This window comes from Salmo salar, chromosome 05 (assembly GCF_965601325.2).
Source record: "Salmo salar chromosome 05, fSalSal1, whole genome shotgun sequence".
NCBI classification, from domain to species: Eukaryota; Metazoa; Chordata; class Actinopteri; order Salmoniformes; family Salmonidae; genus Salmo; species Salmo salar.
The window spans coordinates 38,340,001-38,359,050 of NC_138295.1; the positions used below are offsets into that span (position 1 = coordinate 38,340,001).

At 43.9% G+C, this 19,050-nt stretch overlaps 1 protein-coding gene across 2 annotated transcripts in view; it reads left to right on the forward strand.

The window, feature by feature from the left end:
* LOC106604876 (protocadherin gamma-C5) overlaps nt 1-19,050 on the forward strand; it is a 174,320-nt gene that overhangs the window by 8,660 nt on the left and 146,610 nt on the right. The window contains exon 1 of one of the 2 annotated variants that reach the window (XM_082975198.1): nt 5,532-8,029. The exons of the other annotated variant lie outside the window; for it this stretch is intronic. Within the exon in view, the coding sequence (XP_082831324.1) occupies nt 5,630-8,029 (2,400 nt within the window). The 5' untranslated portion in view covers nt 5,532-5,629. Of the gene's footprint in view, nt 1-5,531; nt 8,030-19,050 lie in introns of those variants that run through there. 2 annotated transcript variants of the gene reach the window in all.

Below are 19,050 nucleotides of genomic sequence, written 5' to 3' on the forward strand. Positions count from 1 at the left end.
CTTTGCCCAGAGACAGCAGACACCCCATTCCTCTTTCTGGCAGCTTTAGAGAGCCAATGGAAGCCTTAGAAAGTGTCACGTTACAGCACAGATGCTGTAATGTCGATAGAGATGCAACAGAAGGACAACAAATTGTCAGACAGGGCACTTCCTGTATGGAATCTTCTCAGGTTTTGGCCTGCCATATGAGTTCTGTTATACTCACAGACACCATTCAAACAGTTTTAAAACTTTAGAGTGTTTTCTATCCAAATCTACAAATTATATGCATATTCTAGTTTCTGGGCAGGAGTAGTAACCAGATTAAATCGGGTACTTTTTTTATCCGGCCGTGAAAATACTGCCCCCTATCCCAAAGAAGTTTTAAGTCATTTTCCCACAACTTTGGAAGTATGCTTGGGGTCATTGTTAATTTGGAAGACCATTGTTGGGGTCATTGTTTATTTGCTACCAAGCTTTAACTTTCTGACTGATGTCTTGAGATGTTGCTTCAATATATCCACATAATATTCCTTCCTCAATATGCCATCTATTTTGTGACGTGCACCACTCCCTCTTGCAGCAAAGCACCCCCACAACATGATGCTGCCACCCCCGTGCTTCACGGTTGGGATGGTGTTCTTCGGCTTGCAAGCCTCCCCCTTTTTAATCCAAACATAACAATGGTCATTATAGCCAAACAGTTCTGTTTTTGTTTCATCAGACCAGAGAACATTCCCCCAAGAAGCACGATCTTCATGTGCAGTTGCAAATCATAGTCTGGCTTCTTTATGGTGGTTTTGGAGCAGTGGCTTCTTCCTTGCTGAGCGGCCTTTCAGGTTATGTCGATATAGGACTAATTTTACTGTGGATATAGATACATTTGTACCTGTTTCCTCCAGCATCTTCACAAGGTCCTTTGCTGTTGTTCTGGGATTGATTTGCACTTTTCGCACCAAAGTACGTTCATCTCTAGGAGACAAAATGCGTCTCCTTCCTGAGCGGTATGACGGCTGCGTGGTCCCATGGTGTTTATACTTGCATACTATTGTTTGTACAGACGAACGTGGTAACTTCAGGCGTTTGGAAATTGATCCCAAGGATGAACCAGACTTGTGGAGGTCTAAAAAAAAATTCTGAGGTCTTGGCTGATTTCTTTTGATTTCCCCATGATGTCAAGCAAAGAGGCACTTAGGACACCAAAGAGGCCTTTCTACTGACTCTGAAAAACACAAAAAGAAAGATGCCCAGGGTCCCTAATCATCTGCGTGAATGCACATTCTACCATTCCAGTGTTTAATTGCTATATTGTAATTACTTCGCCACCATGTCCTATTTATTGCCTTCCCTCTCTTATCCTACCTCATTTGCACATGCTGTATATAGATTTTTCTACTGTATTATTGATTGTATGTTTGTTTATTCCATGTGTAACTCTGTGTTGTTGTATGTGTCAAACTGCTTTTCTTTATCTTGGTCAGGTCGCAGTTGCAAATGAGAACTTGTTCTCAACTAGCCTACCTGGTTAAATAAAGGTGAAATAAACCATTTTAAAAAATGCTGCAAGGAGGCATGAGGCCTGCAGATGTGGCCAGGGAAATAAATTGCAATGTCCGTACTGTGAGACGCCTAAGACAGCGCTACATGGAAACAGAAGGGACAGATGACCGTCCTCGCAGTGGCAGACCACAGGTAACAACACCTGCACAGGATCAGTACATCCGAACATTACACCTGCGGGACAGGTACATGATGACAACAACAACTGCCCGAGTTATACCAGGAACGTACAATCCCTCCATCAGTGCTCAGACTGTCCGCAATAGGCTGAGAGAGGCTGGACTGAGGGCTTGTAGGCCTGTTGTAAGGCAGGTCCTCACCAGACATCACCGGCAACAACTTCGCCTATGGGCACAAACCCACTGTCGCTGGACCAGACAGGACTGGCAAAAAGTGCTCTTCACTGACGAGTCGCGGTTTAGTCTGACATGGGGTGATGGTCGGATTCGTGTTTATCATCGAAGGAATGAGCGTCACTCCGAGGCCTGTACTCTGGAGCGGGATCGATTTGGAGGTGGAGGGTCCGTCATGGTCTGGGGCGATGTGTCACAGCATCATCGGACTGAGCTTGCTATCATTGCAGGCAATCTCAACGCTGTGTGTTAAAAGGAAGACATCCTCCTCCCTCATGTGGTACCCTTCCTGCAGGCTCATCCAGACATGACCCTCCAGCATGAAAATGCCACCAGCCATACTGCTCGTTCTGTGCGTAATTTCCTGCAAGACAGGAATGTCAGTGTTCTGCCATGGCCAGCGAAGAGCCCGGATCTCAATCCCATTGAGCATGTCTGGGACCTGTTGGATCAGAGGGTGAGGGCTTGGGCCATTCCCCCCAGAAATGTCCGGGAACTTGCATGTGCCTTGGTGGAAGACTGGAGTAACATCTCACAGGAAGAACCGGCAAATCTGGTGAAGTTCATGAGTAGGAGATGCACTGCAGTACTTAATGCAGCTGGTGGCCACACCAGATACTGACTGTTACTTTTGATTTTGACCCCCCCTTTGTTCAGAGACACATTATTCCATTTCTGTTAGTTACATGTCTGTGAAATTTGTTCGGTTTATTTCTCAGTTGTTGAATTTTGTTATGTTCATACAAATATTTACACATGTTAAGTTTGCTGAAAATAAATGCAGTTGACAGTGAGAGGACGTTTCTTTTTTTGCTGAGTTTATTTATATGTACATATTCTTATTCCATCACTTTAGATTTGTGTGTATGAGGTAGTTGTTGTGGAATTGTTAGATTACTTGTTAGATATTACTGCACTGTCGGAAACAAAAAGCACAAGCATTTTGCTACACTCGCATTAACATCTACTAACCATGTGTATGTGACCAATAATATTTTATTTTATTTGTACAATAGCCTTTTTTCCCCCTGAATTAATTCAGTATTCTCACAGGAGTAACCTAAGTCAATACCCCAGTTTGCCCTTTTCAAGACAACTTGTAACTCGGAAAATGTGCACATTTCCTACTTGTAAACTCATTGTAGAAAGATGAGCTCCGAGTTTCCCACTTGGAAAGTATCAGAATCAACCAATAGGAAGCTCTGCGCAAAAAACGTACCCACATTTTTACTCAGAGGATCAGAGTTTCCGAGTTGTCTTGAAAGCAACCATATTGGTCAACTTGTTCATGCTTTAGGTTTGATTCTACTGATGATAATATATATATACCCTCAAAATTGAAGTGAACATGTTTTATGCTAATCTATTTTGTGGTTTGAATTATTTTGATTTGAGTATGTGCTTTGAGCTGTGATGTCTATGCTGTGATTTATTTCGATTTTTTACATATGCCTACACGCTGCATGTTTGAGGTTAAAATGAGTTAGTAGCCTAGTTTGTCCTGTTTGAGTGCAGGCCTATTTGGAAAGGGGTTACAAAATATTAATACGGTGTGAAGAGAGCGACTAAGACAGAGTGATGAGAGAAGCGTTGCGCAGCGGCATGTGTATGTCGCTGTCCATGGTGCTGAAATGACTTTTTTAAGACCTATACGGTTTACTTTTCATCGCCTTTTGACTGTCATTACTTTCATTCATTGCCATACTCCGTTTTTTTTATTGCATTGATGAGATTGTGTTAACTAAAATACCGGCACTTCAAATATGATACCTGCAACGTAGACGTATACCTTTTTGGATATGTGTTCACTTTGGAACTTATTTCTTTCAATCAACATCTTAACTCGTGAAAATAGTCTGATATGGATTTTAATGCCTGGTAAATCCATTTGAACTCAATCACTTTTTGACGTCACCCATTTTGATTTGAACGAAACCTTCTATACATATTTGCCTGTTGTAGAAGTGTTCAGTAAGTGACTTTTTGGACCGGAATTCCAAAATATTCAAGAGATAAGTGTGCTCAAAGTTGACCGACGTTGCATACCCCCACCATACCATGAGACATCCATGTCTTCATCGCTGGAAAAGATCAACAAACGGTTTAGATTGATATCATATAAAAGCTTACGAACAGGGTTGCTAAACTATATTGGGGGGAGTAAAAAAAAAATATATATATATATATTTTTTAACCTTTAACATTAATTATCTAAAGAACGTGTAAACTCAGAGTTTTTTCATGTTCACTTTTGTTGTATGTTAGACCCTATTTTGAATACAGTGTGGGTGTCATGTTTTGGCTGATAAATGTACAAAAAATTGCAATAACATTTACATTTCAACTTTGAAATAGTACCACAAAGATGGTTGGAGGTCCACACATCAGAGAATGTTGACTTGAATGTTGTTTTAAATTATACTGTCAATTCTCAATATACTGTAAACCTATTGATATCATAGAAATATAGATCATAGAATAGACATGACCATTCAAGTTGACATTCGACAGTGGTCTGTCTAAAAGCTAAATTACTGTGGTCTGAAGGGATAGGTCCATTCTATTAAATGTATTTCTATGATTGAAATGACACCCACCCAGTATTCAAGAGCATGTTGTATCTCAACCGATAACGGGCACAGCGCAAAATAGGGTCTGAGCTACAACATATGCAAATATTTAAAGAATCACAGTTGACACATTTGTTAGATACTTGATGTTAAAGGTTTATATCTAACAATATCTAACAAGTAAAGGCTATCCAAAACAAATAGTATGGGTTATATTCTAGTCACTCAAAAAGGCTATTTTACATGGGAATCAGAATGATTGTTCATGACCTTTTTAAAAGATATATATTTTTAGAAATAATAACTAGGTTTGACAACACTGTTTGTTATTTTACTAGACAAGTCAGTTAAGAAGAAATTCTTATTTTCAACGACTGCCTAGGAACACAGATTTGTACCTTGTCAGCTCGGGGATTCGAACTTGCAACCTTTCGGTTACTAATCCAACACTATAACCACTAGGCTACGCTGCTGCCCCAAATGATGTCCAACTCAACCGTTTATATCTTTCAGTTATGAACACATGGATGTCCAATGGTATGCAAAATGAGTCAACTTTGAGCACCTTTATCTCCTGGATGTTTTGCCATTCAGGTCCAAAAAGTCACTTTCTGACCAAATTTTCCATGGGCAAACATGAATAGAAAGTTTTGTTTAAGGGATGCTGTCAAAAAGGGATTGAATTCGAATGGATTTACCCTTCCGTAATTGATGTGTTGGGCGTTTTACTGCCGTTTACTGTTTTTCTATATATTTGGCTTATTACATAAGGTTGGTTTACATAAGGTTTCCCCACAATAATTACAGTAGTCTACCTATTCAATCATGCAGCCTACTTATATAGGCTACAGATTCCTATGATGACTTTTCGTGAAATATACTGTAGATTTAGAAGAATGTTTGTTACCATATGTAATTTCTAAAGAGTACTCACTGTGTCGCTATTCACCAGCTGTGTTTTTATAGACCCCGTTCTCCACCCACTTCGTTCTGTTTACAGGCCAGTGTGCTCTGGTGACATTTAGCTGAGGAAAAGACTTGGAAACGGTCAGATTCCTGCCACATTCGGTGGATATTATTTTAATCAGACTCCATATTTTCGTGGAACACTATTTCTTTACATTCCAGTATCTAATTATATGCTAGTTTTCTGTTTATAGTCCAAGGATGGGTCACAAAGGAATATCGGTGACAGGCCTGGTCTGCGGCTTTGCATTCGTTCTCCAAACGCTGCACACCGCCTTTGGAGACGTGAGCTATTCTTTTCCGGAGGAGATGAAACGCACATCTGTAATTGGAAATATAGCCAAAGATCTCGGTTTGAAAGCCAGCAGACTGTCCGCTCGTAAGGCCCGAATTGATACCGAGGGGAACTATGAACGTTATTGTGACATTAATCAGAGTACCGGGGATTTGATTGTTGCGGAAAGGATTGACAGAGAGGAGCTATGTGGAGATAAGGTTTCGTGTATGCTTACATTCGAGTTGGTTCTAGAAGGTCCGTTGGAATTGCATCGTGTATCACTACTGATTGAGGATGTCAATGATAATTCACCCATTTTCCCGAAGGACACAATCAAATTGGAAATTAGTGAGTTGGCAGTCAAAGGGGCTCGCTATCGTGTTAACGAGGCACATGACGCAGACATGGGACAGAACGCAGTGCAAAGGTATACGTTACAAAGTAATGAACATTTTGTGCTGTCTGTCCACGATTACACAGATGGAAGAAAGAACGTAGAGTTGGTTTTAGATAAAGAACTAGATCGTGAAGAAAAACAGGACATGAGTTTACTGCTAACAGCAGTAGACGGCGGCACTCCGCAGAGATCAGGTACTGTAGTCATACACGTCACTGTACTGGATGCTAACGATAACGCCCCAGTGTTTAGCCAGGCCGTCTATAAAGCCAGTCTTCCTGAAAACTCTCCTTTAGATACTGTAGTGGTAACAGTGAGTGCTACAGATGCAGATGAGGGAGTGAATGGGGAAGTGACGTATGAATTCAGTCGCATATCTGACAAAGCAATAAAGGTATTTTCTTTGGGCCACAATACTGGAGAAATTAAGGTGATAGGTCCGATTGATTTCGAAGGCGACCCAAAATATGAAATACGCATAGAGGGTAAAGATGGCTATGGCCTTTCATCTGATTCAAAAGTGATTATTGATATCACGGATGTAAATGACAACGCCCCTGTAATATACCTGAAATCTCTGAGCAACCCCATACCTGAGAACGCGTCACCTGGTACAGAGGTGGGCATCATTAACGTGCAGGATAGAGACTCTGAAAATAACCGACAGGTCCGCTGCTCCATTCAGCAAAACGTTCCTTTTAAACTGGTGCCATCCATCAAAAACTACTATTCTCTGGTGACCACGGGCGAACTGGACCGGGAACTAGTGTCTGATTACAACATTACAATCACTGCCACCGACGAGGGCTCTCCGCCTCTGTCCTCATCTAAAAGTGTTCAGTTATCTGTCGCTGACGTGAACGACAACCCACCTGCGTTTGAGGAACAGTCCTATAGCGCCCACGTGACTGAAAATAACAAACCAGACTCATCATTGTGTTCCGTTACTGCTCGAGATCCAGACTGGAGACAGAACGGTACAGTGATTTACTCTCTCTTACCCGGTGAGGTGAACGGTGTCCCGGTGTCCTCATTGTTATCCGTTAACGGAGACACGGGGGTGATCCACGCTGTGAGGTCGTTTGATTATGAGCAGTTCAGGAGTTTTAAAGTCCACGTGATGGCCAGAGACAACGGTTCTCCTCCGCTCAGCAGCAACGTCACTGTCAGTGTGTTCATAACGGATGTGAATGACAACTCTCCTCAGATACTATATCCCGCCCCGGAGGGGAACTCCTTCATGACCGAGCTGGTCCCCAAAGCTGCACACGGGGGCTCTCTTGTTTCCAAGGTGATAGCGGTGGACGCGGACTCCGGCCAGAACGCCTGGCTGTCCTATCATATAGTCAAATCCACTGATCCGGGACTTTTCACTATTGGTCTCCACAGCGGAGAGATCAGGACACAGCGGGACATTTCTGAATCGGACAGCATGAAACAGAACCTTATTGTGTCAGTGAAAGATAACGGACAGCCCTCTCTCTCTGCGACCTGTGCCATGTATTTAGTGATTTCTGACAACTTGGCTGAAGTGCCAGAACTGAAAGATATATCTTATGATGAGAGCAATTCCAAACTCACCTCTTATCTGATCATCGCGCTGGTGTCGGTCTCCACCTTTTTCCTCACCTTCATTATTGTCATCCTGGCCGTGAGGTTTTGCCGCAGGAGAAAGCCCAGACTGTTGTTTGACGGAGCGGTCGCCATCCCAAGTGCGTATCTCCCTCCAAACTACGCAGAGGTGGATGGAGCGGGAACTCTCCGCAGCACCTACAATTATGACGCCTACCTGACGACCGGTTCGCGCTCCAGTGACTTCAAGTTCGTCAGATCTTACAATGACAACACGCTGCCCACCGACCAGACTCTGAGAAAAACTCCCACTGACTTTGCTGAAGCGTTTGAGGACTCTGATGGGTCCCCAGAGGTATGTAAATAATCATAAATTACATTTGTTTTTAGGCCTACATATGATAGAATAAAGGCTATACTTCTCTTAAAATTTCAGCTAAAATGCTTTGTACAATCACTTTTCCCCCTGGAGAAATTACAAGGCTACACACACGAATTTACTCATTCCCTATTAGGTATCGTTATACATGCTCCAGGTTTCATACAATTTGTGATTTTTTTAGATAATTATTTCCTCCCCATGCAATATAAATGAGAGCCTACATGTTTGTTTTTTTACTTCTGATGGGGTAGGCCTATGTTTGTGATTGATACACTACATGACCAAAAGTATGTGGACACCTGCTCGTCGAACATCTCCTCCCAAAATCATGGGCATTAATAAGGAGTTGGTCCCCCCTTTGGTGCTATAACAGCCTCCACTCTTCTGGGAAGGCTTTCCACTAGATATTGGAACATTGCTGCGGGGACTTGCTTCCATTCAGCCACAAGAACCTTAGTGAGGTCAGACACTGATGTTAGGCGATTGGGCCTGGCTCACAGTCGGCGTTCCAATTCATCCCAAAGGTGTTCGATGGGGTTAAGGTCAGGGCTCTTTGCAGGCCAGTCAAGTTCTTCCACACCGATCTCGACAAACCATTTCTGTATGGACTTCGCTTTGTGCACGGGGGCATTGTCATTCTGAAACAGGAAAGGGCCTTCTCCAAACTGTTGCCACAAAGTTGGAAGCACTGAATCGTCTAGAATGTCATTGTACGCTGTAGTGTTAAGATTTCCCTTCACTGGAACTAAGGGGCCTAGCCCGAACCATGAAAAACAGCCCCAGACCATTATTCCTCCTCCACCAGACTTTACAGTTGGCACTATGCATTCGGGCAGGTAGTGTTCTCCTGGCATCTTCCAAACCCAGATTCGACCGTCTGACTGCCTGATGGTGAAGTGTGATTCATCACTCCAGAGAACACGTTTCCACTGCTCCAGAGTCCAATGGGAGGTGAGCTTTTCACCACTCAAGCCGACGCTTGGCATTTTGCATGGTGATCTTAGGCTGCTCGGACATGGAAACACATTTAATGACGCTCCCAACAAAAAAAGTTATTATGCTGATGTTGCATCCAGAGGCAGTTTTGAACTCTGTAGTGAGTGTTGCAACCGAGGACAGATGATGTTTTACGCGCCATGCGCTTCAGCACTCGGCGGTCCCGTTCTGTGAGCTTGTGTGACCTACCACTTTGCGGCTGAGCCGTTGTGGCTTCTAGATGTACATAACAGCACCTACAGTTGACCGGAGCAGCTCTAGCAGGGCAGAAGTTTGATGAACTGACTTGTTGGAAAGGTGGCATCCTAAGACTGTGCCATGTTGAAAGTCACTGAGCTCTTCAGTAAGGCCATTATACTGCCAATGTTTGTCTATGGAGATTGCATGGCTGTGTGCTCGGTTTTATACACCTGTCGGCAACGGGTGTGGCTGAATAAGACGAATCCACTAATTTGAAGGGGTGTCCACATACTTTTGTATATATATATTGTATATTTCACTCATGCTTCACAGATTTGAGGTTACAGAAAATGAGTTGAAAATCGGAATTTGGCACTTTTTGAGTGAATGTTTGTTTGGAAATGGTTTACAAAAGATAATTGCTGTGTGTGGCGAGCTTTTTGTCGAATTGTGAGAGAAGCAGTGTGCGAGTTTCTGAAGTGCAGTGCCGCGGAAGGCCTCTCATTGTTTCTGTCCATGGTGCTGAAATGTGGAAAACGTCTATAAGCCAGTAGAGATCCTTCATCGTTGATTGGCTGTCGTGTCAACACTTTCCTTTCATGCCATCTTCTCTGTTTTTGTACATGACATTGGGTGTGCTGGCTGTAAAACCAGGATTATACGTCTTATTTGCATTGCACCTTCCATTTCAGATGTGTGGGCCTAAACTACTCTTTTGTAATGAATATCTGTTTCACCTGAGTATGCGGACTGTATTCATGCGATGATTTATATGGTGTGGTTATACATAGTGGCATTTCCTATCCGTCTATTTGGTTATGCTTATTTCGGTAGACGCAGGGTTAAAGTTATTCCCAATAGCTGTAAAGCAGACTAGGCATTATTCATGTGTGTAATTTTTAAAGCTATACTCAAAGTGTCGCTGTTCACCAGCTGTGTTTTTATAGATCCAGTTCTCCACCCACTGGTGGTGTCATAAAGCTCGGGTGCCGTTGAGCTGACGTGTCGAAACACTCAGCGTATGTCTTCGTCCATTTTTATCGTATGCGATTCGACAACCTAACTGGTGCAGTTTGTCTCGCAAATATGTGTCGTGTTCACATGTGTAGGCTACATGTCTGTCGTCGAAGTGACATCCTAGACTTTTACAACAACTTTGTTGACAACCTTAATTGTCGAACTACTTTGAACATTCTCTTAGGACACAGTAATCAGAGGACACGACCTATCAGTGACATGCAAACACGATAGACATTTCTAATGCAACCTATTTTGTAGATCAATTCACATCATCAGATGTTATATAATGTAATTATTATCTAGGTCTCTGGGTGACACTATTTTATCGCGTTGGATTGGAATATGGCTTAATACAATCCAATTCTCCCCCTCCCCATCCGTGTTATTGTTACAGGAATAGTGTGTCAGTGCCAGAGTGTGTGTGTGTGTGTGAGAGAGAGAGAGAGCGAGAGAGAGCAAGAGAGCGAGAACTTTGGTAGCCCAGTCATAGTCATAGTGAGAGTGAGTGCGCGCGATTGAGGCGGGAGGAGAGAAATCCAAACTGACACGAGCAGGCTCCGGAGTAGGGCATGCTCTGCTCGGCTTGAGACGAGTATAAGAGGGTCACTGCGTCGCTTTGATGCTATATTTATTTTCAACCAAACTATATATTTTATAACTAATCTTAGTCGTGTTTAAACATGGTTTTACTACTAATAAATAGTATGATCAACAAGGGATTTACCATAGAGCAACTGTGGGTAAAACGGAGTAGCTGGCTGCGATTTTGGGGGATTGTCCTTCTCTTCGGCGCGTCGTTTGGAGATGTGCGCTACACCGTACCAGAGGAGATGGAGCGCGGCTCGGTCATTGGGAACCTGGCTCTGGATCTGGGGCTGAAATTAGTTGAGATTGGTGCACGTCGAGCCCGCATCGTGGCGGAGGGCACTCGGCAGCTTTGTGAGCTTGACTATGGTTCGGGCTCTCTGTTGGTCAGCGAGAGGATAGATAGAGAGGAGTTGTGCGTGCAGGCAGCTGTCTGCGTCCTACAGTATCAGCTGCTGCTGGAGGATCCGCTAAAAGTGTACAGTCTTGTTTTGGACATTCAGGATATGAATGACAATAGCCCTGCTTTTGCTACTGGGAAAATTGATCTGGACCTGGTCGAGTCGACGGTGCTGGGGAGACGCTTCCCTCTGGAGAGTGCGCATGACCCTGATTTGGGCACCAACTCGGTTCGTGATTATAAACTGAGTCACAATGACCATTTTTCCTTAGAAATGAACACTCAAGTGAATGGAATAGCATACCCAGAGCTGGTTCTGAAAAAAGCTTTGGACCGGGAGACCCAGGCAGAATACACTCTGACTATCAGTGGGGTTGACGGGGGTAATCCTGCCAGGTCAGGTACCGCGTCTGTTCACATCCATGTTCTGGATGCCAATGACAACGTCCCCGTTTTCAGCCAGAGGACTTACAAAGCCTCTCTGATAGAGAATTCTGCCACGGGCGTTTTGGTGGCGACGCTGAACGCCACTGATTTAGATGACGGTGTATATGGGGAGATAACCTACTATTTCAGTTACGTGTCTGACAAAACTAGAGGGATCGTTGAAATTGACCCTGTGAGTGGGGAGGTGAGGGTGGCGGGTCAAGTGGACTATGAGGAGGCGAGTGCGCATGAACTTGATGTCCAGGCTAAAGATGGCGGGGGTCAGGCATCACACTGTAAACTCATCATTGAAGTGATCGATGTGAACGACAATGAACCAGTTATTGCGGTGAAATCGGCCTCGGATATCGTTTCTGAGGACTCTCAACCCGGTACCATGGTTGCTCTGCTAAACGTGTATGACCTGGACACTGGAAACAGTGGTCGGGTCAAGTGTGCCATCTCAAACGACATGCCTTTCAAGTTGATATCAGAGGTTAAGAATTACTATATGTTAGTGACTGATGGTATGTTAGATAGAGAGATGAAGCCACACTATAACATCACGGTGACGGCTATTGACTCTGGTTCCCCCGAACTGTTCAGCAGAAACGTGATATCCATCACAGTGGGTGACGTGAATGACAACCCCCCGACATTTACCCAGAGCGAGTACACCGCCAAAGTTTGGGAAAACCAACGCAGAGGCACGTTAGTGGTAAGGGTGAGAGCCGAGGATCTAGACGCAGGACCCAATGCTAAAATACTGTACTCTTTATCAGAAGGCATGGACCCAGAAACGTTCTCTTCCCTCTCCATTAATGCGGAGACAGGAGAGCTCTTCACCTCGCGCCCCTTTGACTATGAGCAGGCCAGTCACTATCAGGTAGGAGTGACAGCTCAAGACGGTGGTGACCCTCCTCTTTCCAGTACTTGCACTGTGAGGGTGTTCGTCGGTGACCACAACGACAACCCACCTGTTGTTCTGTATCCTGTCCAATCGTCTGGCTTCATCGCTGAGGACCTGGTGCCACTGGAGGCACCTAAAGGTTACCTGGTCACCAAAGTGCTCGCTGTAGATGCTGACTCTGGCAATAACGCGTGGCTCTCCTACCATGTGGTCAAAGCGTCGCAGCCCAACCTCTTCACTGTTGGCCTGCACAGCGGGGAAATCAGGACTGTGAGGCCATTTGTAGAGCAGGACGAGCCTAAACAAACTCTTGTGATCACGGTAAGGGACAACGGGCCTCAGTCTCTCTCAGCCACTGCCACAGTCAATGTAGTCATTGGCGATGACGTGCCTGTTTTAAACAAGCTTTTTGAGAACACGGACGATGACTCACAGGCGAGCTATAACTTGACGCTTTGTTTGGAAATCGCCCTGGCGACCGTGTCTTCTCTCCTCCTTGTGCTGATCAGCGCGGTCGTGTACTTCAAGATGTGTAGACGCGGGACTGTATACCGGGCGTCTAGCCTCCCGGTCTTCCCCGCGGCCTGTGGCCCTCCGAGATACGCTGACGTCAGCCGGTGTGGAACTGTCCTGAAAGAGGATGACCGATACGACTCCTTTCTGACCACTGGCTCGTGGAAAGGGGACTTCCGTTTCGGGTCCTCCATAGACACTGACCCATTGAGGAAAAGCAGCGTGGCCTATCAAAAAGGCACACTCAGACGCACGAGTCTCAAGGTGAGCCTATGGGAATGGACTTCTGATGACGTAGTTCATTAAGTGTCAGCTATGGCAAGGCATTGCATCGGTTGAATTCTTTCAGTTGTGCAACTAACTGGGTATCCCCTTTCCCTTATATCTTATCTGAACTAAGCTCTGCTCGTCTACCAGCAACCGTGTGGCTCAGCTGGTCGAGCATGGTGCTTGCATCGCCAGGGATGTGGGTTCGGTTCCCATGGGGGACCAGTATGCAAATGTATACACTTAAGTCACTCTGGATAAGAGCATCTGCTCAATGACTGAAATGTAAGAGTGTCATCATCTCTTACGTCGGCTATCATTCTACTGGTCTTTCTGTGTACTCTGTTTCTCTGTGTGTGGTTGTCTATCAGGCTGATCTCTATGTTGGTTGGTTTGTTTTGGGAGCTTCAACCAGTTTGCAAGCTGCTGTTTCTTTTATATTGATATCATCACGTAGTTATGTCACACCTACAGTGGTTATGTCACACCTACAGTGGTTATGTCACACCTACAGTGGTTATGTCACACCTACAGTGGTTATGTCACACCTACAGTGGTTATGTCACACCTACAGTGGTTATGTCACACATACAGTGGTTATGTTACACCTACAGTGGTTATGTCACACCTACAGTGGTTATGTCACACCTACAGTGGTTATGTCACACCTACAGTGGTTATGTCACACCTACAGTGGTTATACATTTACATTTTACATTTAGTCATGTAGCAGACGCTCTTATCCAGAGCGACTTACAGTAGTGACATGCATACAGTGGTTCATACAATTTCACCTACATTTTTTTTTTTTTACTGTGCTGGCCCCCCGTGGGAATCGAACCCACAACCCTGGTGTTGCAAACACCATGCTCTACCAACTGAGCTACAGGGAAGGCTATGTCACACATACAGTGGTTATGTTACACCTACAGTGGTTATGTCACACCTACAGTGGTTATGTCACACCTACAGTGGTTATGTCACACCTACAGTGGTTATTACCTCTCATTGAAACAGTTATAAGGAAAGGTCAGAGGTTGCTACTCTGATGGCCTCTGATAGAGCTTCACTGTTGCTGTGTTCACTTGTCCTGGTCAGTAGTGATCTGGCTGTACTCAAGTCAGAGGATACACTTTGTAATGGTTATCGTGTGTGTGTGTGTGTGTGTGTGTGTGTGTGTGTGTGTGTGTGTGTGTGTGTGTGTGTGTGTGTGTGTGTGTGTGTGTGTGTGTGTGTGTGTGTGTGTGTGTGTGTGTGGTGTGTGTGTGTGTGTGTGTGTGACCTGTGAGTCGTCAACGCAGAGCAGAGTGGAGAGCTTGTCTCATTGGTTAGATTTCCATGTGAACCCATGTGTGCTCATGTTATGGCTGCAGGCTCAGTAATGGTCCACATTTTAGTCATGGGAAAAAAAGAGGGTTCATAAACAGCATTATGAAATCCCAATTTGTCTTCTATGCTATGTTATACTGTAGCCATTGCCCAGCCAATGGGATATGCAGGGTGTTACAGGGATTTAACTAGTACCCGAGACTTTTCCTGCTCAGGTCATCAGGAAACACTCCTGGGCCTAAGTGTGTGCATTGTGTTGAGTTGTGTGGCACATTTCTGTTTACTTGCTTTTGATATCTCCACACTCTGGTTTAGTGCACACATTCAGAATAGTCCTATTGGATGTTGCATTGATAAGGAATCGACTGCAGCTCTGTTGAGAGCCTGTATCTGCGAATAAGGCCCACTGTAGTGTTGGGGTACTACAGATGCCCTGCTACAGAGATTATATCATTCCTCCACAGAAACACTGCTTTCCAATCGTCTGGTCCAATTTTGTGTAGGCCTACAATATCAAATATCAAACAATCATAGGAATGTCTTACTAACGGTTTGCTTTCCCCCTCTCTCTTTCCCTCTCTCTCTTTGGCCTCCCTCTCCCTCTGAATGGACCTCCTCCACATGTATGACAGGTGAGAAACTTTCACTTTTCTAAGTCTACTTGCAAAGCTCACACACAATGAGCTACACACACACGGGCTCAGAAACAACGACAGTAACTAAGACACTGTAGGTCGCAGTTCTCTCATATATTCTCAAGTAGGCAACGCTCTCTAAAAAATAAAGCCACTGTGACATTTTAGGGACATATCTCTCTCTCTGTCCCCCATGTCTTTTCTCTCTCCACTTTCCTGTCACTTGCCTGCCTTCAAAACAACAACTTCATTGTATTTTGCTTTGTATATCTCCAAAGAAAGAACCGTGCATCAATCTAAACTATTTCTAAGTGGCTTTGTACTCAAAACAAAGCAGGTAAAGTCATTTTATTTAACCTTCAATTATCCAGGGTAGTCTCACTGAGATAAAAATCTGTTTTTCAAGAGAGACCTGGTCCAGCCAAGACAGCAGCAGGGGGAACGATAACAACTTAGACATAGACACACCATAAACTACATTTTGATGTAGAAACATACAATACATTTACAGAAACATACAAGCGTTGTAGATAAAAAAACAATCATATGTACCACTGCATCAAGTCTAATGACGATCACATTCCTCAGTAACATGTGAGTCAACCAAACCTTTAAACAAGATCCTGGACTTTCCAGCTGGTCTGGAGAGAATTCCAAGACCACGGAGCGGAGTAGCTAAAACACTTTTTTTTGCCATGATCTGATTTTAGGAACCGTTAAATGTAAGTAAGCGTGAGACCGTGACTTGTATTTATTTTTAAGACCTTATCAAAGAATAACAGAGATAAATCTGCAGTTTTCCCAAAATGGCCTAATAGATCTTAGTAGACCAACGTTTAAGACTACATAGAGTCAACGAAGACCAGCCAACAGCACTTTAGAGATCACAGTGGTGTGTCAGATGCTTTTGGTTGGTAATAAATCTAAGAGCTGCATGATACACAGAATCAAGTGCCTTCAGGGTAGTGCTTGAGGTCTGCCTATAAATGACATCATTTTTTAAGCATTGTAAAATGCCATGCATTTTGTTTTAGAGGAATTCGGGAACAAGCTTCAACTCGTACAGATTCTGTTGAATGACGGTAAAAGCTATGTTGAGCTTTTTCAAAAGCCAAAGTAAAACTGCTGCCACTTGAGTAGAGAACAGTGTCATCTGCGAGACAGTATGGTCCACAGCGTCAAATGCCTTTGACAAGTCTACGAACACAGATGCACAATGCAACTTCTTATCCAGGGCACAGTGAATATCATCCAAAACCTTCAACGTTGCTGTAACAGTGTTGTGGCTTGACCTGAAAGCTGATTGCATACCACTCAATATATTGTTTTCCTGGTGGTAGGCCTTAAGCTGCTTATTGACTAGGGACTCCAATACTTTTGCCAAAGCAGAACATTTAGATATGGGCCAATAGTTGCTCAGTAGTGTGGGATCACGTCCTTTCACAAGAGGTAGGACAAATGCTGTTTTCCACAACTTGGGGATTACATTACATTCTAGGGTGAGGTTGAAGATGCATGTTCAAGGTTGTCTAGATCATCAGGGCCAGGGGATATATATGTATTTTTACATCAATTGCTTTCAGGGCTCTATGCACCTCTGATACAGAGAAGGTGAGAATGAGAACCTGGAGAAGAAGTGGTCAGGAGTGTCAGGTAATTTCACGGGGGATCAATTTGACCTTTAAACCCTATTAAATAATCTGCTTGCATCAAGAAAATGCTGATTAAAAGAGTTCAGAATAGAGGTTTTCTCAGTTACCACGTGAGTCCAGCAGTAGTTGTTAAGGAAGCTTTTTTTGCACTCCAAACCTTTCAATACTTGCCAAAATGTATAAGGATTATTCAGATGATCCAAAGTAGATTTTAGGTAGTGTTCTGCTTTCAGGTTTCAGGTCATAGCCACACCCTGATTCCGATTTGTGTTTAAAAGCCATCCAATCATAAGCAGAATCAGACCCTCTTGCTTTAGCCCACATAGCAGTTTGTTTTCTCTGAGAACCAAGGGTTGTCTCTGAACTTAATTCGTTATTGTTTGAAAGGGGCATTCTTGTTGCATACATCCTGGAATACTTTGTGGAAGTAAGAATAGGCAAATTCAACATCAGGGATGAATTGAACTCTATTAAAGGGCAATGTTAAAAACATCATGTAAAAATCCCTGAATTTCAAACTGCTTCCAGTTTCTTTTCATGATGAAACATGGAGGTAGTTTAGAAAATGTACCATCCCTTATACAGGCAATAGCACAGTGATCACGTGTATCATTTGCAAAAACAACACAAACATTAAAATGATGAGGAGTGTTGGTTAAAATCAATCAAAGGGGATTTCAGAGGATACATTATATTCAACCGGGTTACACTGTTAACAATCTGAGTAAGATTTTAGGTGTTCCGTAGACTCTTGAGTTGATCAGACTTGGATGTCAACCAGTCTAGGTTCAGGTCACCCATAAGCACAAATTCAGAGTTGACATACTGTGATAATAATTGAAAAATACAATCCACAGAGCCAGCAATAAGCAGACGGGGTCTTTAACAACAAGAAACAACACGATTCAAGGATGCGCAGAGATGTTTCCAAAGACAGATTTGCTCGGGTTTGGTAACCGAAGTCAAAATGGCCGCCGAGAACTTGTCTTTTATGTATATAACAACACCACCGCCAATGAACAGCTCCGGTGGCTGTCTTACAAACAGTGTTCTTGTTTCAGTGCAGTGCTAGACCTACTTTCATCTGGCATTAATATTTATCCTGCTTGCCTCCTGATGTGGAGCCGCCAACTGAATAATACACAGTCGTAATGTGGGGAGTGTTGTGGTTTGCGGCTACATAACATGCTAATGCCTTGCTCTGTGCCACGGCAGAGCACAGCAGGACTGGTGCAGTCAGCTGTTTTAATGCTGACAGCCGGGGGGGGGTCCACCTGTGTGACCTAAAAGCACACTCTCCTAAATGTAGTTCTGTCCTTGAGTTGATAGCGAAGTGTGTACTGATGCGTGTATGTGTGTGACTGGTGGATGCTGCTGGGGTGTGAATGTGAATGTGGTTTCGGGGGAATGAAGGTGGAAATGTACGACCCGTTGCAGAGGTGGAAACCATTAAGTTGAAACTTTAGCGGGAGGAAACTCCACATGATTCAAGGTTGCTGCGTTCACGTCTGTTTGACCCTACTGGTCATCTATGAACGTTTGAACGTCTTAGAAGAACGATCTGGCCTTAATTGCTATGGTCTCTTATCATCTCCATCCAGCACAGCCAGAAGAGCACTGGCCACCCCTCAGAGACTGCTTCCTCTCTAGGTTTCTTCCTAGGTTCCTGCCTTTCTAGGGAGTTTTTCCTAGCCACCGTGCTTCTACATCTGCATTGCTTGCTGGTTGGGGTTTTAGGCTGGGTTTCTGTACAGCACTTTGTGAAATCTGCTGTTGTAAAAAGGGCTTTATAAATACATGTGATTGATTGATTGATTGATTGATTGATTGATTGATGATTGATTGATTGATTGATTGACTCTGATCGTGGTGGCTGAGGTGAAAGCCTCAGCTGGAGCCAAGGGACCTTAGGTGAAACTCCCATCTGATTCTGGAGTGTAAAACCTCCATCTGATTTCATGAGCAGGTCCAAATCCTGCAACCCCTAACACTTTACCTTACCTAACCCTTCATGGGGGGTAGACTGTGACAAGGCTCAATATTCAAGGCCTGGTTATTTAAGCATGTTCATGAATGTTGCA